Source organism: Anas acuta, chromosome 4 (genome assembly GCF_963932015.1).
Source record: "Anas acuta chromosome 4, bAnaAcu1.1, whole genome shotgun sequence".
Taxonomy (NCBI): domain Eukaryota; kingdom Metazoa; phylum Chordata; class Aves; order Anseriformes; family Anatidae; genus Anas; species Anas acuta.
In genome coordinates, this window is record NC_088982.1 from 11903678 (window position 1) to 11929334 (window position 25657).

Sequence of the window (25657 nt, forward strand, 5' to 3'; positions counted from 1 at the left end):
CCAAGCTCAGAAAGTTATTAATCTGTGGCACAAACTAAAATTTCAAGCCAGGACACTGCTACAGTACTCCGGGGTTTGATACTCAGCCAATACTTTCAAGTAATTTAATTACAGACATAGATGATGGGTCAGACTCCACGCTCAGCAAGTTTGCAGGTGGTACAAAACTGGGAATAGTGATTAATCCACTGCTCTAGAGGAACACACTGGAGAAATGAGAGAAATGAGCTGAGTCTCATGAAATGAGAAATGAGTTTTGTGAAATTCGACAAAGGGAAATGCCAAATCCTGCAGCTGGGCAGGAAAAAAAAAAAAAAAGAATGCATGTGAAGCCAACAGGCTGCAAAGCAGCTTTGAAGAAAAGGACCTGGAGATCCTGGTGGACAGGAAGTTAAACATGAGCTGGTAACGTGCCTTGGGGACACACAATGCCAACCCCCGGGGCTGCAGCAGGAACAGCACTGCCAGCAGGCCAAGGCAGACGACCTCTCCTCTCTTGTCAGCACTGGTGAGGCCAGCTCAGGGCTTCCTAGCACAAGGGACACAGACACGCTGGCACAAGTCCAGCTTGCCACAAGTGTCATTAAAGGCTTGGAGCATCTGATACGCAGGGAGAGGCTGAGAGAGCTGGGTCTGTTCAGCCGTGAAGGGAGATGGCTTGCAAGGTGTAAAAATATTCAACAGGATGGAGTAAAGAAGACTGAGATTGACTCTTCACAGTCATATCCTGTTAAAGGGCAAGAGCCAATAGGCACAAATTGAGACCAAGGAAGTTTTATTTAAACATGAGAAAAGAAAAACTTCACTGTGACAGTGGTTAACACTGGAACAGGTTGCCCAAGTCTCCATCCTTGAATATATTCAAAACCCTAGTAGCCAAGGTCCTGAGTAACCTCCTATAGCTGACGTTGCTTTAAGCACTGGGTTCGGACCAGGTGATCTCAGGCACTCTACAATACTGAGAAAGCTCACCTAGTGAAACTTCAAGCTGTGAGACTAGACAAAACAACTCCAAAGGGATTTCTGTTCAATGGATCAGAAACGTGTTCAGTGCTAACAACAAGCTCTGAAAGATCACAAGGACATTGAGAGCTTGGTTCCGATAGAAATGGATTAACAGTCAAAAACGTTCTCTGAAATATCAACTTATCAATCTCAGAAAAAAAAAAAAAAAAAAAATCTGCTGCTACTGGGAATTTTGTCTTTTACTGAAAGTATTTAGTCAAACACTTGACAACAGAAGAAGCTGTCAACAATTTAAAGGCAAGCCAGTTTGCACAAAAAAAGATTTCCTATCTTCCTGAAATTGACAACGAACTATTGCTTGCTGAGAAGAGACATTTTAGCTGCCTCCAAACCCAAGCCTGATAGGCACAAATGCAAATACTCAATTTGGAGTACCTAATATCACGATGAAATTTGACAGGTCTGCAAATAAGATTTGTGTCTTTTTCGTCTGTAAGGCTGTAATTACAATAGAGCTAAAAAGAAGGGGAATTTCACCAAATAAAAAGATTGTAACTCCTTGTCTACTAAGTGGAATAGCTGTAGTAATTAAAACCAATCTGTGCTGGGATCCTCTAAAGATGATCTGAGACCACGGAACATACAAGTAGAATGCTGCCCAAGAGTCACAGCTGATCCTTCCAAAAGCTTAGGTGCTTGTTTTCTTTGCAACTTACAGCACTGGGAGGTGTCCCTGCCCATGGCAGGGGGTGGGCTTTAAGGTCCCTTCCAACCCAAACCATCCTCTGATTCTATGATTCTGTAAATCTGTGGGAATGACGTGGATTGACAAATTCAATTACTGAACACAAGCTAAAGCTTTTATCTTAACAACAGAATACTGCAACAGCCCAAACCACGCCAGCTTATGTCAAGAATAAGACATGGAGCTATAAGCTGGTATGCATATTAGTAATTATACTGTCAATGTCTTACCAGTCAATCAGATAGATATCTGGAGTTAAGTTATTTTTTTTGAAGTGAGCAAATAGCTTTGGCAGATTTTCTTCAAAGAATACCTCAAATGCAGCAAAGTAAGTCAACATCTGCAAAAACAACGGGGAGAAAAAACAGTTAGCTCTATAATTAATAGACTTCAATATATTATCTGCTGTTGGATTCATGTTCTTCAAAAGAAAAATCATGTGAATTACATGATGGAATACAGAGCTAAACATTTGTGCAACAGACAGCATCTGCAAACACACTGTTTAAGATCCATTCTATATTTTGTTCTCACATTAAACAGTGTCATTATTGTTGTGGATCTTGGCCAGCTTCCTTTGGAAAGAAAAATAGCATCAGGAGAGAAGTTATTTGCTGATTACTCAAAATAATTATGATAACAGAATGGTGCTTTATGTTTGTGGCAGTAACCTAACGTTACACTGAATAACATCCAAGACCCAATGGATTACAAAATGAAATACAAAACTGAAATAATTTAATAGCCCATAGCAAGAGTGATGAGTCCATTTGGCTCCAATCATAAATCATATTCTAATACCAAAGCTTCAATTGTATAACACGTTTTAAAAATGAGATAATAGTTATTTTTACTGTAAAGAGACAGAGAAAGTTCACACAGAAAAGCTGAAGATCAGGACAAAACACTTATGCAAGAGAAACAGACTCCAACCCCCATCTGATACCTTATCCCCTTAACTGTACTGGTTTTAGCATGAAAACTGGAATGTTATTTTTAATATTTGAGTATTTGGATAAAATAGAAAAAGAGGGCATGCAAAAAAAAACCAAAAACTTTCCTATCCAACTAAGAATTAAAAACAAAAGTCTTTTTTAACTTTTCCACCCTAATCCTCTTACTATTGCAGGAAGAAAAGTTTAACAAAGTCCTTGAATGACTCAGTATTTTTAATTACAATCTCTTGTAAATAAAGAATGCAATAAAGAATGGTTGTGGTATCTTTGAAGTACAAGTTGTACCAGCATGCTTTTCCCCAACACACCATGACAGTAAAAGAGAAGCCTTTTGTGTGAAACCCTTTAGACGGATGACAGATGCTTACCTGTTTTTTGATAGCCTTACAGAAATGTTTTCCTGTTTCATCTGAATGTAGTGACAAATTCTAGACTACCTTCATTAAGAGCAGCACATAAAAAAAATGACTCAAGCCAATCTGAGATGGGCAGGCTACAGAAATAGCTGTACAAAGTTAGGTAAAATCTCTAAACCACCTGTTAGCCAGAAAAAGTTTCACAGTAAACAGGAAAACAGAAACCTAGAAACCCACTTTAGAGAACTCTACAACTGAAAACTTCCCAATATGTATTTTTAAATACACAAAGTCCAAGCACCGTGTGAGATTCATAAGCATAAAGAAGGAAGCAGGTAATGCAAGACAGTCCTACTTCCAAAATGTTCTGTTTACAAGCCAACAGCACAGTAAAAAGAAGTCCTACTAAAGGATATCAGAAGTACATTAAAGCAGGGATTTTTACACATAACTGCCACAATCACATCTGTTGATAGAAATGAAGGCAGCTCAATTAGAAATGCAGTAAAGGTTCAGGTATTTATCTTGATCGAATCAACATACAATAAGACATTTACTTAGTAGTAATGAAAAAAATCCATTTGGAATAAAAATTTAAACAAGAAAATAAATCAAGTGAAATCAGAATAAATTTCTATGATTTCCAAAAGCACCTCTTAAATAAAATAGAAAAAGTAAAACCAATATAAAACAAATTAGCATTTGAGTATTAAGCTGTAAAACTGACAAAAAAAGTTCAGCATACACAACAGATCTGAAGATTAACCACAGGAAGACAAAAACATCTCACTTTGTCTCATCACTAGGTACAAAGTTTTCCTCGGGGTGTGAATCATGGCTTTGCAATTTCACAGCACGTTAATACTCCTTCATGTAGCACCACCTCTCCTGTTCTGCAAGCATGCTTCTATCACGTAGCCTCTGCTTGTCTAAGCTAACAAAACCAAAGGGCACTATCCAAGGGGAAACTAGAAACACCATTACAGCTAATAAACATCTTATTCTAGAAAATTTAATTCTGAAACCAGCTTCAAAAGATCTGTATTTACACACTGCATGAGTGAGCATGTCCTCCTTTTTCAAATAGTAGTTATGGAGATGATTGATACAGCTTGTAGCAGTGCTGTCTGAGCTGTTGTACATCTCCCACTGGCATTTACAACTGATGAGACCCAGAAGCTGTAACAAGGAATTACACGTGTTTTTCCAGCAGAAAATTACAATAGGATCTCTACTGTCCCACTGTTTAACCAATGCAAGTGATCACTGTTGATGTTATCCATTCCCCTGCTTTATTTCTCCCATTTAAACCCTTGAGAAAGCTGACCCTATTTTTATAGCATTAATGGGTGACTAAGTGAGAAGTAAATACAGAATGGCATATTTTTTTTGAAAAACACTTCAAAAATAAATTAAAATTGTATTTCAGGAGATGAGTCTTACTTTGCTGTGGTTCACAAGTAGCCCAGTATACATGCTAACAAAGAATTTCAGACAACAGAGTGTGAATGAGGCACCCAACTTTCACTAAAAATTGGGGAGGACAGGGTTGTCTGCTCATCTGATTTCCCCCATGCCATCTTGAAAACATAATTGCTACCGAGTAAAGAGATGGGAAATCCAGCTCTTTTGGGAGCCTATTTAAGCAATGTGTTAGTTTGTGATAAAAAGCACCTTCAAACCACTGTTAAGACTATTAAGCTGTTTTCAGCTTTCATCTACAGTGCTCAAATTCAAGAACACCTACAACAATATTCTCATGACTATTCTCTGAGCATCATAAAATACTCAGCAGCTGAACAACTTCATTCACCTGCCTGTTCAAAAGCTTGGTGGGGAGTTTTCAGTTCCAGTTTGGTTTGTTTGTTTGTTGAGGAGGGGGTATATGTGTGCCTCTGCTATTTAAAAAACAAAAAATGATCAAGCATGTTGCCTTAAAATAAATTCAGACATTTTCCAGGCTACTGAGCTCATGTTTTGTTTTGTTTTGTTTTGTTTTTTAACATATCCACAGTATGTAGACTACAGTTTCACTGCATACTTACAAGGCCATGGTCCACACGGAAAAACGCCATCTGACAGGGTTTATTTAAAAGGTTAGAAAAAGCAATGAAGGCATCTGCAGTATCCAAGTTCAAGATCAATACTGCTGCTATGAATGACATGCCTTGTACCTGAAGAAAGAAAAAGTATCACAATTCAACAAGAACTGTATTCTTTTCAAGAACACTGCCCCATTTTGTCGTTGCAATCACAACTGTTTAACACACTCGCTGAGCTATTGAATTTTCAAAACTTTCAGAAAGGGAGGAATTTTTAACCTGCATAACCACTTGGTATTGAATGCTGAGAGCACGGAAGCTAATGATCCCCACGTTGCCTCCTTTCAGAGACTCCAAGTAAAATTCCTAAAAAAGGCCAGAATGACATCACTCTCAACTATGCAGAATGAAGCTCTTTCTGAAGATCTGAATGAAGATTTTTTTCTGGTCCCTCTTCTCATAGGAATGGGGCGTATATGTCTTGATCTCTGAAAAGCTGTACTAGGACAGTAGAGACTACCCATGTTTCTTTTTCAATCAGTAACCTGGTAGATCTGGAGAGCTGCAATGGCTCATTTGACAACCAGCAGCATTTTAAATTAAGTGCGTGTTTCATTTACCATAAACTCATGATATTGTTACATTTTTCCACAAGCTTATTATGGAATTGGCACAGAACTGAGGCAAAACTCACCCACCCTAAGGGTGTAGTGCTGCCATCACCGGGTCACATGGACCGAGGTGTGACAGTCCTTCCTGCAAACCTGAGGAACGAGCTCCTTCCTAACACAACAACAGGTTCCACGCCAAATGAAGCACACCACCTCATCTGCTCTTCTTCTAGTTTCCAGGCAGTCACGTTCAGATGTTGCCAAGTAGCCAGTGCTACTCACACAACAGGAATGGTATTTTTCTACATTTGCCTTCTATAAAACAATAGCTCCCAAATAAACGAGCTCTTAAACACATCCCTGCTCTGTAGTTTTCTGTTGTTGTTGTTTTGCTTTTTTCTCCCGCAGACTAAATAAAGTATCTGAAATCCACTTGGTCCTTTCATAATCACTACTTTGAATACTTTGAGGAAGCTCGTGTGGCTGTGATGGATGCTGCTTTACAGACAGCTCCAGAAGCTCACAACCCTAAGGCACAGAAATGCGTTATCAAGAGGAGTAAGAAACACAATTCAACAGAACAGCCTCAGTAACACTGCCATTAAGAACAGTGTGTACTTCAAAGGACCAATTTAACTACATCTTCTCTTTCAACACCAATTTTCAAGCACTAAAGATACGTACTTTTGAGCTTTCCAATGACTTAACCTATTAAAAAGTTTAAATTTAGCAGCAGAACCATTATATATGACACACACCTCCCAAGCATCTATTGGCATATAAGCACACAGAAACCCCACAATTATTCACAAAATAATTTAATGCTGGTCTACAGCTGATTAACACACTCTTCCCTCCTCCTTGTTCTCCCTCCCCACCCCACATGAAAAAATGATTCACTTACATAGCCTACATCAGGTCTGTAACAGGTATAGGCTCCTAAAATACTGTGCAACGTGTCATGGTAAGGACCCCCCTGTAATTAAACAAAAACAAGACAATATGTCTAAGTATGTAACAAACATGTTCAAGACCCTTCAGTGCTACAGACAGTATCTATTACTTTCAATTAAAGATGCGTTGTTTCCCTCTAGAGCTCTGAACACCCCCATCTCCTTCAAAAAAATCTTTAGCTTTACGTTACAGATGCATACAGTTCATTCAATCCATCAGTTACGCATTATATTCTTGTACAAGAGGCATGTAAGCCTAAGAGATTCAGTATAGCTTAGTAGCTTTTTGACAATTGTGCCAAGAAGGCAGAGCACTAATGAGAACTACTTCATTGTCTATTAGACTAGAGGCAGAATGCAATCATGAAGAGAATGGTTAAAACAACAACATGCTCTAACATACACACACAGATCGTATCCAGCATGACATCTATAGCCAGAAAGAATTTTATGTTGTAGACTATTAACAGCTGCCATATCTTACACGGAGTATGATAACTGGCTGAGAATTTCCAAAGGGAGAAGTTTTCTACCCAAGAATGCTGATTCATCAAAACCTACATTTTTTAATAAGCATGCCGAAATTTGTGTATAGAAAGACAAAATATTTGCTTAAAATGAGTAATTAAAGCACACCAAAAACACACAAATTACATTGGCCTTTCATGGAACAACACCAAAAAAAGGGTGACCAAATTTTGCTTGCTTGAGCTGTGTTCTCTCTCACCATTTATTTGCAACCTAACAGTGTTGGTTCACTGACTAGGAAATACTAGCCTGTATCACCTAGACAGAAACCAGTGTGAACTTAATTAGATGAATCAAGACATAATGATAAGCCAGCAGATTGCTTTTTCCTTCCTCCCAATGAGTACCTTAGAGTTAGCCTTTTCTAAACTTCCAAAAGCTCTAGGAACTTGTTCTCTCACGAGGTCTGCTCCTTCAGATTTGATCACAGAGCGCTGTTTCAACCCAGGAACGAACAAGATTTTGTAAACTTAATTTCTCTGAGTATTCATGATAAAAGTTAACATTACTTACCTGCTGGAATATACAGAGATTAGGAAACGTTCTTGAGATATCCAGTTTTATTAACTCCAAACTTGCTTCTCTGTCAGCTGCAGAAAATCCAGCATCTACAAAAGCCAAAATTACAGCATTTATTACATAGGTCACTGCACGCTATTCTCCCCCCACACCATATTATAAAGCAAGGAGGGAAAAGAGAAAGAGACAAGGCAAGACATGCCAGGGATGACACTTGTATCCTTTGACATATCAAAAGACATATGCAAGCCTGTTGACCTATGACCCTTAGCCTTCAACAAGGCTTCCTAATGCTTCCTGAAGTAGATGCCTCTGTGGGTAGGTCATGATGGGCAGGAGAAGATCTACAGGGATCTACAGGATGGATGTCAGCTAACTTTATTACTATCAGCTCTCTTTCCAAAACCACGTTTATTTACTCTTCGTATGTGTTGTTAAAGTTAATGTCACCACAATACACTCTAACTGAAATGGATCTCACACAAAGTAAATTTCTAAAGCATTAGAGATCCAAAAGTTTAATTTCTACTTTGGCTGTCCTGGTTAAATATGTTAAGGAGCTACCTACTGCTACACAATGAGGAATCAAAAAAACAAAGAATTATTTCTTGCAAATAGTATTAGCATATAACAATCAGGATAACAATGAGGATATACATCCCAGAAAATAAAGTGCAAGATAAAGCTGGAAATGTACTAGATGTTGTTGCACTTAAGATGCAGGAAACCAAATCTCAAGAGAACAAAGCAGGGGGTTTCCAATTAAAAACATTTTTTTTTTCTGTTGATAAATACCAGTTCTCCTTTTTCTGCTCAGAGTGTAATTACTCACCAAAGGCAAATTTCAAGCATCTACATATACAATTTAACACTCACTCAAAAAATACAACTCTTTTAATCAATTAGTAAATCTCAAAGCACTTCATGTGCAAAAATAAATTGCTGCTCTCTGAAACATGCCCAGGAGACAGACTCCAATATGCAATACGGGACCAAACTGTAACTTTCCACTGCTATTTGAGTTTCAATTCCAAAACTGCAGATGCAGCAAAACATTTTAGTGTTGCAATCCAATTTATAAGCCCCCAAACCTTCCTAGTTTTCCTACAAATTAATATCTGTAATACCAGAACTGTATCTGGAAATAGTTTTTAAAGAAAAATGAACAAGTTTGATGTATTAAGAATACAGCTCATTTTGCTTCCACAAAAAGCTTTCTGTTGTTTTTTTTTTTTTTTTTTTTTTTTTCCAGACTCATCTTTATAGATGAATTTATTTGTTGTTTAAAATCTGTTATTTATGGAACAATTTTACCAAGTCTTGTATTTTGTAACACAGCATAAATTATTCATAAAAACATACCTTCACATTCTACTTCAGCCCCTCCTGTGCTAAGTGATCGCCATTTCTCTTTGGCACGAGCCAGGCAAATATCATACAGTTCTGGAAAAAGAAAACCAGAAAACCAAAGCTGCTATTTGCATACACACATGCCCACTGTTGGGTTCTAACCACGTACCATATGTAACCATACGAGCAACGTTGCTCCAGTCATTACAACCAGCAGTACCTCTAACACACTAATTGAATTTTTAAGTAGATTATGGTTCTGAAAGACTTGTTCCACTGACCTGTAATTTACAAGCCAGAGAAAAGTAAAGGCAATCTAGGCACCAATTACGTTCTGTGTTCAAGTACTTACAGAGCTCTGACATTCAAAGTTACAGTCTGAATGGATAACTAGGATAAGCCTGGCAAATTCAATGCAAGAACTAAAGCTACGGTAACCAAAACAAACACAGAAAAGCAGCACGATACAGCAAGAGGACAGGCAGTCCACAGCATTTCCATATTATAATTAATTGGAAGCAAATGGAATTAATTGCTCTTTCAGACCTGTTTTCCCGTAGTCCAAAGCAGCACGGTACTTGTTTTCACAAACATACACATGAACAAAAGCACAGATTTTCCCAGAGGTTTTTTAATCTTACACAAGCCTAACATCTTGATCTAATTCAAGAGAATGCATAGTCATAGCCATTACAAAATGAACAGCAATCCTAAATTAGGAAAAAAAAATCTTGAGTCATTAATTCCAACCATCTCCACCTAACATCAAAGCAAGACACGGAGATGGTAACAATCATAAGCAATTCACAGCAGCAGCCCTATGACAACTAGGAGATTAAAAGATACAGTATTTTTGAAAAAAAACATGTAAAAGCACCACCAATAAAACCTAATTAACTAATACCTCATGCTCAGAAATCACGTTCTGATACCTCACAGTAAATACAAGACTATCCCCTTGTTATTTCCCTTGACAGCACAAAGTGGTCAAAACAACAGTCTCACCATGGGTGATGTTTAACTCGTTGCCAATTGCCAAGCTCCAGACTTTGCCTCTCACGCTCGGTGGAATGCCCTGCCACCACAACTCTCGAACTTTACGGGAACAACACCTGTTTAAAAGAAAACATACTTCTAAGAAATATTTCACTGTCAGATGAATCATCAGTGTGTCCTCCTAGCATGGCTGAAGGAATACAGACCAAAATGAACATCAGTGGGCCAAAAAGTCAAACAAGATCCTCGTGTATCGATTCTTTAGGACTATTTTGCTTTGAACTGTAGAGAAAAGCTTCATTCCTTCCAAGTCAATGACTTATTTTGACAGGAGCACTACAGTCACAGTAACTGCAATCTGCCACCAACACGATCAAGCCAGAATCGGAAGGGACAGAAATGAGCGAAAAAGAGATCCACACCTCTGTCACTGCACACCCTTAAGTCTGGAGAGGCCTAAAGCTCCATGTAAAAGTAAATACAGAAACAAGCTACAGAGGTCTATCCTCTCCCCTCACTCATCACCCCCTTGTGCAAATGAGACGTGCAGTTTTCTATCTGGCTGTGCAGCTTTGACCCACCAGCAAAACATAACAAGATGCAACAGTAGGAGGGAGCATGAGAGGCATTTTAGCAGAACACAGGCTAGGGCTGACATTTTCCAATTTGAGAAGGTCAAAAGAGGAAAAGGGTATCACTGAAGCACCAATTAAAGTTTCTGGGAGTGACAAAGAACAGAGTAACCCTTTTACCTAAATGCAGACTCTGAATTAAAATATAAAATGTGGAATACACTGGGTAACTTCTGTATTTGTAAACTGGTAACAGGAAAAGGCGTACTTAGTTTTACAATAAAAACAAGCATCTTCAAACAGCAAATAGATGGGCTTTTAATCTACAGTTTCCTTACAGGGAATCTACTGTTTCAGTTCAATTGAATTTTCCAACGATTTCCATCAATACTTTTAACACGTTCTCAGGACAACTGAATCCCACGATCAAGCAAACTGCAGTTATAAAAGACACGGAGTTTTCAGTTGTTAGGTTGGTTTTTCTCATGTGGGATGGGGGGGTTGTTGTTGCTTTTGTCTTTTTTTTTTTTTTTTTTTTTTTTTTTTTTTGAAATGACTAGCAAAATAGCAAAATCCATGAAAAACCTGGGGAGTGAAGGTAACTTTCCAATTGCATGTGCTGCATCTTAGTAGAAAATCTTTCAGTAATTAATTTTTTTTCAGTTACTTTTTCACTACTCTTCTTTTCCATCACTTGATTATCTCTGTAGGTATGCCACTAATTAGAGGCTTAATAATACCGTACACATACTTCAATCTACATCTGATACTGAAACATCAAGCTCGGAAAGCTCATTTCTGATAAATACATGGTGTTCAAGCATTACACTTCCTACTCTTACATTTTCTACCACAGACCACTTCTCAGTGTGTCAGTTTCTGAATACTCTCAACCTCCATTAAAGACGAGTAATGGCAATTAATTAGAACTGCAACTCTTTTAGCCACCTTATCAAAATAAGGCAGCTGATGTTGTTCATTTCCTTTGTAGCTGCCCAAAGGTGACTTTCAAACAAATGCTTCCAACTCTATTTACAACTATACAACTTCTTTCCACGACACAGACTTGACAGCTTTAATTAAAACTCAGTATAACATACTGTCTTACATAGTTTCCCAGTTGGGCAAGATTTCATTGTTCCAAGTTAAAACAGCATTGCCTATGCTGTCCTCCAGCTTACAGCGCTCCTCCAGTTGTTTCTTTCTCTTCTGGGCTTCTTTAAGCTCTGCGGGAAAACAATTTCCTTTTCAATTTAATAAAGCCAGGAAACAAATAATTCAGAGTTAGCTACATGGGACTACATTGCCATGTCCAATCACCTTACATACACACAAATTTACAGCAGACTGTTCTGATTCTAAAACTTTAACGTATGGTTTATCTTGGTGTCCTACATCACAGATCTACATACTGGAAACTTTCAGAATAAGACCGTACATTTTTCATGTTCAGTTTAAACGCATTTTGTATTTTTCTATTCCCATTCAGTATTTCTTCCTGAATCATCAGTTACTGTTTTTTTCCCACAAGCAAATTTGTTAGACAAGCAATTTAACAAATGCAGGCAGGCGCTCTTTATAGCATCACAGTGGAAATACAGAATGTGTGCATGCGCACACACCATCAACAATATGGGAAAGCACTGACGCGGCAAGGAAAACTAACGGAAGAACACCATGTACCAAGGTCTTTGGAAAAAACACATACAACCCGATGGGTCCACTTTAAAGCCCAACAGAAGCCGTGCCTGGACCATGCTAACCGTCTCCTAATACATTCAGCTTTGATACCAGCTCTTTTTAAGTCTGTCTGAATGGGGGTTTGCATTTTTCTCTGTATGAGAATAACACTTCCATCCACACTTTGATTTGCTGACCTCTACACAACATATCACTCTGCCAAGTTGTTCATCTGAGGAGTGGCTGTAGGGAAAATGTTTTACTGGGTATTTATATGGGCAGAATGACGTACTCCCATCCAGTAAAGACAGCACAGAGGCTTGGCCCAATGCCTAACCTGAGCATTACTCCATTTTTTTTCCAAACCAACTATCATATATGCAACAAAAGAACAGATAATCTCCCTTGGGCTACTAACCATTATATGGATATACTGACACGGGAGTCACACAACAGAGGAGGATGAATTTCCCTGGTAGATCTATGATGTTCAAATGGCCTATTTTTATTAAAATGTCAACTGCAGAAAGCAAGTAAGTTTTAAGTTCCTATCATCCTTCCACTGTTTCATATGGCTCAGGGGTTTGGCCGGCTGCAAAAAAAGTTATTTCCAGAAGCTCTCCCTGGACACACAACTTCCATGAGTTCAAATTTCCCATTATTGCAATGCTTGGTTTTATTAGAAAACTCAGATGGTCAAAAACACCTGCAGGAAACCACTACTGTCGGTTCCACCTGATGTGCCCAGTACAGTGTTACTTAGACACTTCTGTAAACAATGACAGATAAGAACCTTAGCAAAGTTGTAAATTTGAAGTGGGAGATGGATTATCAAATAAAATAATGACATTTCCTATCTGCAAAATGTATGTAATTACATACTACAGCCTCAACAAACTGTTCCTGACACAAAACTATCAAAGATTTTTAGTTCTCTAAAAAAATCTACTCTTAATTTGACTGATAGGCTAATTCAATATATTAGTATTTTTTTAAACCTAAAGACAGATGCTACGCAATTATGTCAGTTAGAAATTCTTAAAAAAAAATAATTCTTTCCTGGTAGGTTCTTGGAATGTTTTTCAGATGAAGGAGGGGCTTTTTGATGAAACTACTTTTATCCTTCCCTCTTCCCTGGATTGATTTTCTTTTAAAGGGAGGTGCCAACCTCTCATTTAACAGAAAACCTGACTGACACAAGTGTATTTCAGGTTTAGAAAAACCCCTCAACTTCAATGCTCTCCTCTGAAGACAAGAAATTCCATCACCTCTTTTTTTTGCTTGAACCACCATTTCTTCGTACTGTTGTCTGTGTTTCTGAGCTTCTTCTGCTGGTTTTGCTGGGAGGTTCCTTAAATTAATAAAAAAACAGTGTTTAAAGTTGGTATGCCTGTCTAAAGACAATTCTAGACACTTCTAATAGAAAGGCATAATGCTGCCTCATGTCAAAATATTTGATCAAAAAGTAGTCCAACAGATTCTTGGAAAGATCTTTTTTGCCAGAGTCAGCAGAAGAAAAGGAAAGAACACTGACCAACTATGACTGACTCCTTTTATACACAAAATATGCTGACTAATTTCCTTTTGTTTGGTAATTTCAGCATTTTTATTATTAAACCAACTGTACCCACAGACTAATCTTCATAAATAAAGGGAAAACAGTCGTATCAAGCTGGTGGTTTTATTTTTAAACTGATCTCTACAGATAAAAGCAGAAAATTTTATTCACTCACTGAGTACCTCGCTTAAGAACTACATCCATAATTTTCTTTACTCATGCAGTAATCACTTGCCACACCAGCTTCCTTTTCCTCCCCGATCTCAGAGACCCCATTTCTTTTCCGGAAGGTTTAGCTCCTTGCCCTCACTTGTATAGCAGTAAGCGGAGCTGGAGTCATTCCATATATTCTCCATTTCTTAATGACATCATCATATATGTGAGATGATGTATCTGTTAAGATGCAACCTTTTCCAGTTAAAGCTAGAGAGACCATATAATAGTAACCGATTTTTCCCTAGAAGTTTTACCTAAACCCTACAGGTGAGTAGCAAACCAGGAGCAGCCATTTTGCAAAATATCTCGCTGCATTTCTTTTGGAAATCTTAAATTTTCTTTTGTTGCAGAAGATCAACAATAAATTACTTAAATCCTAACAGGTTTGAAAAAAAATAAAAAAAAAACATAAACTAAGCAAACAATTCAGAGAGATTTTTTTTTTTTTAGACAGATTCATTAGAGGACATGACTGTTGCTCAGAACAGTTTCCCCCACTAGACAAAAGAACGATGATTCAACTGTCTAGAATCTTTTAAAACTTTTTTGCTAGAAGCTCCTCAGCTTAACAACACTAGGGAAAAAACACAGAATCTGAATGCTGTCCTGTCACGTAGCATTAATTCAGTCTAGCTGAATACTGTATGTCTGAAAGCATCACAAATAGAGAATGATTTCAAGAGACAGGTTTTAAATAAAACAAGTAAGCTAGTACATATTGTTTCCAGCTGTACACAAGAAAACCTGCTATAACAAATAATCACTTAGGTTGATCTAAATGTTCCAAGAAGTCTTGGCATGTAGCCTACCAGCCATAAGTGTCTTAAATGACCCTATACTAAACTAGTTTGATATGAGCATTCTTCATACACATTTGTTGATGAAAGCAAAAATTGGTACAAAGAACTGGCAATGCACAGCAATGTTAAAAATGCAGACAACGTGTCTGGAAAAATGTGTATCGTTCATGAATTGTCTAAATATGACTGAACTTGTGAAATTTAGTAAACCATGGTAAACTAATCTTCTGGGGTTTGGTCTGCAAAGACAAGAATCTCTTTGCAGTAACAGCAGCAAACAACTTCTCAGGTACTTGACAACCTTTATAACATGATGCTGATCCCACTGCAGAACAATCATTATATTCTTTCATTATTTATGCGGGTTTGGTCTTTCTCTGTGCAGACAGGACACCATATCCTTGCTTCTAAATTTCTTTAGCATATACCAGCTTCATTTTTATCTTTATGTTCTCTCAGGGAAAAGAAAAATCCCTTACTCATGTTGGGAAGCTAGAATTACTCAAAACTAAAGCTCTGCTCTCCTAATTATCATCTTCCACTAAATGGCACAGCTTTTACTATAAAATAACACTACTTTTGTTTGAATAATTTTCCTCATAATTACTCCACTTGCACATACACTAGCCTGAAAAAAAAAATGTTTTTAAAATTAAAATCACTTGTTTGAATTAAAGTGATCAAATACAGTAAGAAAAGCTTTGCTAGCCTCATTTTAAAGGGACCCTCACTGAGGTGCTTCCCAAAACTTACGCTGGTCTGTCCTCTAAAATAAGTGCTGTAGTGGAGAGTGGTTCAAAATCAAGATTCTTCCTCACATTCTGCTTAGGAGAGAGTGGTCTGTGAGCTCGACCAGTTTTTTCTTCATATTCCTACAGAAGCAAAAGAGGAGACAAGTTACAAGAGTGGATAACACCACAATGAGGCACAGGAGATTTTACACAGGGTCTGTAAAAGTCATCAAGATATTGCTTTCAAATTTCTGCCCAACTGCAGTCCCTTTTAAGCTTTTCAGCTAGCATCACCTCAGAACTGAAAACAATGGTAAAATTTAAGTGCAGGAATGAGTTTTCATGTTTTCTTTCATTACTTCTACTCATACAAGCATCTCACATTCCTCTGGCTGGAAGCCTGCACTAATAAAATACTGCTAAGTATGAGCTTTTGAAATAGCACGAACCATCTGAGGTATAAAATAAGACCTATCTAAAATATTTTTATTTACATGGTTTTGAAATTGAAGCCAAAACTGCCGGAGTTTTAAAGTCTCATTGTAAGATTTCTCCTACCCACGCTATTTTCAGATGCAAAAGGTCGGTGACAGCAAAAAAGGGTTAAAATTATGGTCGAAAAGAGCCCTCTTATAATGCCCTGAAGTATGACAACCCTAAATCATAACAGAGCATAACACTAACTTGTGTTTACAATACAGACACTGGCACACCACAGCAAGTCTAGCAAAGAGGCACCCCGATGCTAGGACAACACCTGAATTGAAGCTGAAGGAATCCCTTCTTCACAGTGATTTCCATGCAGAAACAGCAGGGTGGTAAAGATGTTACAAGGTCTCTGAGGTGTTTGGATTTACAATATGAAGACAGCAGACAGAAACTGCTTCATGTTCCCAAAAGTGAGGTAGAACCTCCAACCTAGAAGGCATTCAAAACTAAGGTGGATGAGGGCCCTGGGGTCCTGATCTAAGCAGGCTCTGGTCTGAGAGGGGCCTCAGACCTCCAAGGTCCCTCCACCCTGAATCAATGTCACTGCAATCGACGTTTGAGGACTAGGGTAACACATACCATACAATTTTTTCCTGCAAACACTGTTTTGGAAGAAAATGCAGAAAACCCACGACCTAATGGAATGAAACAACCTTTACACAGCTCCCTTCTACCCCAAAGTGTGAAACACTACAGCAAACACTAAGTACAGGAACAAAGATGGCCAAAGAGTCCCACAGAAAAATAAAATGTGTATCATAGATACTTTAAACTTTATCATTAGTTCTGTCACTTCCAAAAAATGCCTGCTTTGCTGTACAGCTTGTTTATACCATATTACATAAAAAAGAAAACACATGCACAATACTCTGAAAACTCAGCATTACAACTGAGCACTACGCCCAGTGTCCTGAACACGGTCTCTTCCTCCCCTTTTTCCTGTTAGTGCAAACAGTTCCTCAAACAGTACTGATTTCTTTGTCAACCTAACCTGCCAAAGATGTAAAAAATAATTTAAAAAAATCTCTGGGCAAAAGGTCCAACCCACTAACAAAACCAGAATAGCCTGGACCACTCAAACCAAAACAGGATGCCCACCACTAACATAAAGGCCTTCTCCTCCTTAAAGGACGCACAAAAAACACACACATGAACACAGAGCCACCCGAGTTATTCCATGGTAATGCCGCCCCATTCAATTCCTGATCTAGCTAGTTCTGAGGGATTCAAAGGAGCAGTTGTGTGAAACTCCTGGGACACAGAAACACTCTTTTCCCTTGTTTGCTACCAGGGTTCTGTCCCAGCAATCAATCCTGTGATGCCTGCATTGCTGTGACGGGAAACACTGTCATGAATTTGGAATGCCTCGCTCGTTAATACCAGTTAATGTATGACATCAGCTTGAAAACCAGGAAAAGAACCAAGAAAAATGTATTTAAATTACCAAACAGCGCTTAGCTTTGACCATTAAAGGGAGAGAGCTCATACTGATGAAGCTATTAAAAAATCTATTGAGAAAATAAGCAGAGATATAGCAGAAAAGGTTTTGTGACAGCATATTCCGAACGCTAAGACACTGTTCCTACGTGAATAGCTCCTTGAAGGCATCTGATGGTGACCAGCTCATGAGTGTACCCTCGTTACGTGCCTCTGCTGCCCCACAAATCACAGAGCACATCCACTGCACTTAGGGCAATGAAGCAAATGCGTATTTTTCTCCTAGTTTCTATTAGGATGTAGCTATTTTTCACGAATTAACCTAGTCAAATATTAACCTACATTACTGCTTCCCGACATGAGGTGAACCTTGTTCTCAAAACTAATGGTTTTACTCCTCTGAGACGCTACTAGTGACAGAAAAACCAGCTGACATCCACAAGAAACTGCAACTACGCAGAAATGATCCCATATTGATCACCATAGAGCATCACAGAGCTTGACATTAAAGCACAAGCACCCAACGCTTATTACAGAAGTTCCATAAATGCTGCTTGATTTTTGCTCAAGAAAATTATTTTCAGGGTCTTCTTTTGCTGAAAGCCAACTACAGAGCAGAAGTGCTTTTGGAAGGTGCAAAAAAACTGCAATGGGGATTTCATTTCATTCAGTAGAATTTGGAAATCTCATTCGCCTAGGCACAAACTTTTCCAGCCCAGCACTATGAGTATCATCCCTTCAGGAATTTCTTGACCAAAGAATGTTTTATTTTAGGGTATTTCAGAGCATGGGCGGCCAGTTACAACAGTGAGGTATTAGTGCAGTTATTCAGACCTCTTACAGTAGCAGAAGCCAATCCCACGTTTCAGCAAGCATTCACTGATGCGCTTTACTCAGCATCACCCTACAGCAAAGCAGCCAGACCGGCACACAAAATGGGAGTGGCACTTCGATCAGATTAGCAGTACGAGTCCTTTGTAGTATTTTCAGTAGTAGCCAAACATAATAAAAACGTCCTTTGGTGACAGATCGGTGATGAGGCTGTATATGAATTAGGAAGGGGAAAAAAAAAAGACTCAGAGGGAACAAAAGCACTTCAAAATGATCTTATTTCGGTAGGAAGGGAATGCCAATTTGAGCATCGCATTGTGTGCTACAGCTCTGAAAGGGACTGAAGCCTCCCCAAACTCCAAGTATCTGCTGATGGAGCACACAGAAGTATTTGCACGGCTCGGCATACCGCAACGGGCACACAATGGCTCATTTGAAGCTTTTTGGTTTTAAACCAGACTCGAATCCCCTACGATGACAAATAACACAGCAGATATTTACATCCTAAACTACAGCTAGGGCTCGCTTACCTACATAAACTTCAGGCTCCCTTCAGGAAGAAGCGCTCACACCTCCGATGCGGAGCACATCCTTACCTCCGGGCTCACCGGGGCTTCCATGCCAGGCCTGCTCCTCCCCAGCCGGGCTCCGGGGGCTCTCCCGGCGGGCAGAAGCCCCGATACGAGCACAAACCCAGCGAACCCCCCCGCGGCTCGGCCCCGAGCAGCCGGGACGCCGGCCCCGCCATTTCGCTGCCCGCCGCGGGTCCCCGGGCGGCCCCCGCCGGGCCGCGCTGGGCCTGCTCGGCCGCGGGTCCCCCCGGTTCCCCCCGGTTCCGTGGCCGCCTTTTGGCCGCGGGGCAGGGGGCCAGCGGGGAAGCCGAGGCCGGAGGGGCGCAGCCCGGCTCCGGGGCTCGCCGCCTCCACCAGGCGCTTCCCCGGCGCCGGCAGCCGTGTGTTGCCCGACCGCAGCCCCCCGGCCCCGCTCACCATGAAAGCCGCCCTCCTTCACCGGCAGCGCCGCCGCAGCCCCATGCCCGGGGAGCTCGGCGGGCCCTGGCTCCCCGCCGCGGCGCCGCCCGGGCCCGCACGGCCCCGTGGGCCGCCCCGCTCCGCCCCGAGCCCCGGCGCTTCGCTCCGCCTCGCCCGGCCAGGCCTGCGGCGCGGGGACGGGGAGAAGCCTCGTCCTCTAATTCATTAGGGTGTTATTCAGCAGGAATGGTGCCCTAATGCTGCCTCAGGAACGCCCCGCCCGAGTGAGGAACCTCGGCTTCGTTCCTGCCCCAGGCATTTGCGTCAGTGCCACAAGGGTGGCAGAGCACCAAGCGCCACAGCCCCAATCCTCATGCTTTTTGTCCCAAGCTAGCTCGTCACCCCTATCAGAAGGCATTTGTGTAAAGTTAAAACTATTAAACGAGAAACAACTTCAGACCGTGAGAAGTACCGTAACGTACTACCAACACTATTCCTGTGGTAAATCCTTCTCTTCCCACATGCTGAAAATGGATCGATACCACAGATCTCCTAGACCAAGGGAAGAGCCATCTGGCAGTCCACAAACAGGAGCTCCAACAGCTCTGCTTCCAAAAAAAGAAAAAAATATATAATATATATATATAAAAGATTTTATTTATATATATATATATATATATATATATATATATATATATATATTATATTTATTTATATATATATATAGAAAGTGAAGCCTGATGAGATTGGAAGGCACTTCTGTATGGTGGAAAACAAAGTGCACCGTAACTCCAATCAGTTACCACAGATGACACTGATGTTCGGGAGCAGTTTCTATTTTTAGGGTGCCACCATTAAAAGAGTACCTGAGGCTACTCAAACAACTTATGCACAAGCTTTAATTACATGATGTGTTTTCCCCTGGAATTCCTGCCTCTTTCAGTTTACATGATAGGAACCAGACCAGGATTGCACAAGCAAACAGAAAATTGTTTTTTCCTGGCTTTCAAGTCTGATTGGTACCAAAATACCACTTCAGCGCTCCCCATCTGTTGCTTCACAGCTTTCTACTGCAGGTCCATCTGCAATCTCTTGCCTGTTACTTACAGCGTGGTTTACCAGATCGATCTAAGCTGGTACGCGCACAGCACATAACTGCCCTCCCTGCCCTTCTGGCCTCTCTCACCATCTCTTTGTGTCACTGCAGGTAGCTGTGTGACTGCACACTAAATTAACTTGAGGAAATTACACTGCTAAAAACTCATCTTTTGTTGGATTAGTTTGGCTACTCTGGTAAATTCTGTGTCTTTGTTGCTGCGGGGCAACGTGACTGTGCGTACTGGCACAAACAGAAACCTTGTCCAGGAAGAGGAGTGAGCAACAGGACCTCTTTCAGAAAATCAGCTGAAAGTAGCAGATCATGAAATCTGTGACAATCTTGGGGCCGGAAACTAAGATTTGATTCTTGACATGACACTAAACCATAAAACGTCTATTTTAATGGAGGCTCCTATGTACGTAATACAACTCCAGGAATCAAAGGGATATTAAGGACACCAACACCTCGGGCAAAGATCAGATTGAGACCATCCTTCAGAATTTAACAGAAGGAATACAGATTTGTTGAGATCAAGGAATTACTTGAAAGTTTAATATTTAAAGGATATATATATATCAGATTTTTATATAATTCCAAAAGAGTACAGAACTGGTTTGATATGCAATCAGTTTATTAGTTATGGGTCTGACAAACAGAGATATTCAAGTTGCACACCCAACCTGCAGACTTTACCAAAGTGATCTGGCAAGTTGTACAATTCATTAACGGTTCAAGCGCCATCAGGTCTACTTGCTTTACCTATCTGTACACATTTTTAATCCTCTTAAGTTATAGAAAGAATACCGGAGCAGAAGATAACAATATGATGGAGCTTAACTGAAAAAGCATTGATTTTCTACCAGGGTATCCTTCTCATCTTCAGTACCACAGTATTTTCCTCTTCTATACTTAACACATTAGGAATGCTTAAGTGAAGTAAGGGTAAGAGACTACAGCCAGTTCACATGAGGAGACGCTCACACTACCTATTTTTAGGCATCATTTCAAGTGCTCTGAAATTACCCCCTTATCCCCTGGAAAAGCTTCTCTCTACTTACTACAGATGATAGGGAATTTGGGCTTGCAGCTTTAGTCCCACAAAAATCACACTGAAGTAAAATGAATGAAGTAGTGCACACATCTTCCAACAGGTTAACAGTAAAGAGAGTTTCACTCTACTAGAAGCTATGTGCCCTACACTGCAGTCCCATGCTCCATCCACTGGACCACTTCTACAATTTTTATGTATATATATTTTTATAGTATCATATTTTGAGCAACAGACGCGTTGGGTTAAAGAACATTTAAGTCTAGACAGGCCAATTTAGGTCTTCCAAGAAAGAATAACAGTTCACTGTTTTGGAGTCTGTCACCTCTAATCATGCAACACGCTATATGTATCAGATGGTTTTCACCCTCAGGGTTCACATTTCATTTGTGCTAAATGTGAATAAGTACTTTTTTGATCATACAGAGTCACATGCCTTGTAATAAAAAATGGGGAAGGAATCTAGAACAGTTACCTATATGTGAAGGACTATCTAGAAGAGACAAAGCATACTGACAAACCTTGTGGTTTAACAACAGCTCCTTATTGTCAAATGTGGTATCTGTAATCAGATTGTGAGGCACACTCTTACAAGCGACTCCAATGAGTCACAGTAACCAAAAAAACCCTAGTACTTAGAACATCAAAAAGGATGTAATTCAATTTGCATATACAAACTTGCACAGTTTCCCTGCATACTGATACCATCTGATACCCTACAGTATTAAACAAGTGGAAACATCTCCTAGAAGGTCTTCCAGCAGTGCAAGCATCTGATAAATGCTTGAGCAAGAGCATACAAGCTAAGTGTTTTGGGTTAGTTTTTTTTTGTTTGTTTGTTTGTTTTTGTTTTTGTTTGTTTGTTTTTTCCTGGATGAACAGCTGCCAAAATAAAACCCTACCAGCATCTTTTTTAGTATATCCCTTAAATTTCACTTCTAGGGATTGGGATTACACTGAATATTGAATTTATGTAAAACCATAATTTTACATAAACTATATCTGCTCACTAATCTCTCTAGCTCAGTTTTCTGTATAGCCTCAGCACCATGCCCTTGCCAGTCATCTCTCAGCAACTTTTTCCTCTGACATTTCACATTAGTGCTGATGTGCTGGTGTTGCAGAAGAAAACTTATCTTTCCTATCTTGTTTCAAATTACATGCTCTTCAGGGTGACTATTTAGGAACTATCTGAACAAAACAGGGAAAAAAAAAAAGAGGTATTCTTCAAGCTGTGTCATTTTTATGCTGACAACTCTGAAATGGCCAAAGCACCAGGTTAACTCTAGAATGCAGGAAAGGAGACAGAGGAGCACGACATTTTTCAAGTTCTTTAATATGGCCTCAAACACTTGCAGTCTTCAAGGCAGCATAAAAGTGACCCAAGAATGCCATCTACTTCGTGATGCACACCAACTCACATTGCTCTGCTGTTCTAATACCCACATCAGCATGCAATTACTATTTATCCTCACAGCCAGCTGTCTATGCAGCTGAGTATGTGCAGGTCCTAGTTCGGTGTATGACTTCAGTATATACACCAAATTAGTGTGGAAAATGGCACTTCACTTTATACTTCTAACCATACTCCGCCCCCTGCCCCTCTTTTCAAATCCTCTCACTAATTTCTATTCTGCTTCCTCATCAGGATTTTTGCATCTCTAAAGGGATCTCTGACCTTTTTGAGTTTTATATGTGCCTGTCCTTAAGAAAGGGCAGAAAAGGAAGGCACTAAAGCCACTTCAGGTGGTTTTTCTACATCCTTGCTATCTAATCCCTGAAACTTCCCTGGAAGCAGTTCCTGGTGCCAATTTCTTACATGCTTAATAAAAGCTTCTTCTGCACTCACACTGATGGCATCCTTCACAATATCTTTCATCATCCATTTGGATTGGAAGACTCCTACATCTTCTTAATTCTACAGAAAATATTAACATGTAAGTTTTCCTCTTTCTTGTTTGTTTATAACTTAAGGTTCAGTTTTGACAAGAAGAGATTTTTAAGGGTACACCCTAATATAAATAAAAGTACATGAAGGAAGGCAACATACTTTCATAACCTAGCTTAAATCGATGGCTATTTGCAGTCTTCAGTATTCATGACTATTTCCACTGAACCTTGTCATGCTAAAGAGAGCTTCACAATACAGCAAAAAAAAAAAAATCTGATGTGGAGGTTACTAAGAGGTACAAAATACATGTAAAGGAACCACATAGAAAAAAATAGAATCAGATAGATAAAAATAAAATTAGATAAGTGTCCTCAGAGAGGGGGGGGAATAAGAATGTAAAATTTGAGGAAATATTCTCCCAACCTTCCTTCAGAAAGACAATTAAGGAAAAAAGTACTTTTTTGTTGTTTTGTTTTTAAATCCTGACGTGTACCTTCCAGGTTTCCAGTAACACCCATGCAGTATCTCCATTCATTTTGCACAGCCAAAGAACATCAGCTTTATTTGTTTTTGCTAGTGAGCATGGAAAGACTTAAACTTTTCAGAACCTTCATCTCTCCCCACCCCCATTCTTTAATTTTAGATGAAGCTTGAAGTGTGTAAACGGGAACAGAAACAAAGAAAGCCTTTGGATTAGGTTTCTTGGGAGCTTGCTTCTGTTTAACAAAGAAAAAACATATTGGAGTCTACTAAAGCTTTCCCAATTAATTTTACATTTTAGCAATGCACGTTCCAGTCCCCTATTAGGACAGACAGCTTTCCCACAATATTTAGAGGCTAACACACCTGCTTTTAAGGATTTATCTCCAACTTTGCTTCACAGTCATGTCTTGCCAAATGCATCTCTGATGCAACGTTCAAAAACGTGCCAGTATTTCCAGGCTCTTCCTTTACATAACTCTGCTTTCGTTCCAGGGTTACTATGCTGAAAAAAACCTTAGTGGTTACACGAAGAGGTAGGTGTTTAAGCACTATCAGACTCACAGATGCCAGCTACATGTTGGATCTCACTTAATAACAAAGGAGAATGAACTTCCACCTATGTAACAGACTTTCTGGAAGGTACTAAGAGCTACGTACTTCGTCATCAGCACGCAGGCATTTTTCCATGAAATGCTTCTCATATTTAAAAACAATCTTGTGCCATGTGAATTTGTTCCATCTACTGCTAAGCATCAATTTGGGCTACAAGGGCTACAAAATAACTGTTTCAATTAAGACAGACAAACTTCATAATCTCGCAGGACAATTTAAAGCTTACTGTATTTCCCTTAAAACTCAACGCTAGAGTTAAAATAGACCTTTTGGTAGAGACTAGCAGCAGACATTTCGACTGCAAGAACCAACAAAGCTTGTATTTCTATCTATTTAGTATCTTTATTCCAATTCCTATCCTCACAGACCACGTTACACTTATTTAGGATCCCTCAAGCTTCCAGGGCTTTTGACCAATACAGTTTCTAAGGAACTCTAGATACTGATAAAACTAAAACAAAAGGTTTTAAAACTGCAAAGGAAAAAAATAAAAACTTCCTTCCTTCCAAAAACCACTTTGGATCTTGTCATAACTGTTCAACTGATACTCAAGGCCTATTATTTTCTATTAGCCTCATGCTCTTAACAATTATTCCGTCCTTTCACATTTCCACAACATAAGGGAGGAGGTTCCAGGAGCATCAAAAGAAGCACTTTGGCAGCTAGACGGTTTGCTAGATTATGATGCTAGGGTAGGTCATGTTACGTTCTTTTATTATTAAAATACTCCGGAACAATCATTCTTCTGTAGGATTAAATTACCCTTTCATTTACTATGGATGGAAGCTATTACTCTGTTTAATATTAGATTTGTTTGAGGCAGGTAATTTTCAAGTCAGGACAAGAGCAACACGCTCTGTATACAGCAACATGGCCAAGGGCTCCCTTTACTTATTTTTATTTAATTCCACAAAAACTAGATTCCCTTTACATATGATTACAATACAAACAATGTTTTGAACTAGATGAGAAAGAAAAACATAAAATAGCACTGCGTTAAAGGCAGCTTGCAAGTTTTGGGGTATAATCCTTTAGCAGGAAAATTAGAGTTACACCTTTATTTCTAGAGACTGCAACAAGAGGAGCATAGGTTAGTTTCAGACTAACAAGGAGAGCTATGCCTTCTTCCAATACAGTTGCATTTGTTTCCTTGTTTTAAAAAAAAACAAGGAACTCAGTCACACCGTGACAGATCTAAATCCTGCCTTTCTGACAGC

At 39.4% G+C, this 25657-nt stretch overlaps 1 protein-coding gene across 3 annotated transcripts in view; it reads right to left on the bottom strand.

Annotated features, from left to right (window-relative positions):
* Positions 1-25657, bottom strand: part of TBC1D14 (TBC1 domain family member 14) — a 65247-nt gene that overhangs the window by 12537 nt on the left and 27053 nt on the right. For 2 of the 3 annotated variants that reach the window (XM_068679849.1, XM_068679850.1), the window contains exons 4-12: positions 15602-15720; positions 13543-13625; positions 11703-11820; positions 10032-10138; positions 9039-9119; positions 7671-7765; positions 6581-6652; positions 5069-5197; positions 1942-2051 (exon numbers count right to left, since the gene is read on the bottom strand). In XM_068679849.1, the coding sequence (XP_068535950.1) occupies positions 1942-2051; positions 5069-5197; positions 6581-6652; positions 7671-7765; positions 9039-9119; positions 10032-10138; positions 11703-11820; positions 13543-13625; positions 15602-15720 (914 nt within the window). Of the gene's footprint in view, positions 1-1941; positions 2052-5068; positions 5198-6580; positions 6653-7670; positions 7766-9038; positions 9120-10031; positions 10139-11702; positions 11821-13542; positions 13626-15601; positions 15721-19325; positions 19484-25657 lie in introns of those variants that run through there. The other variant, XM_068679851.1, reaches the window with a different exon arrangement.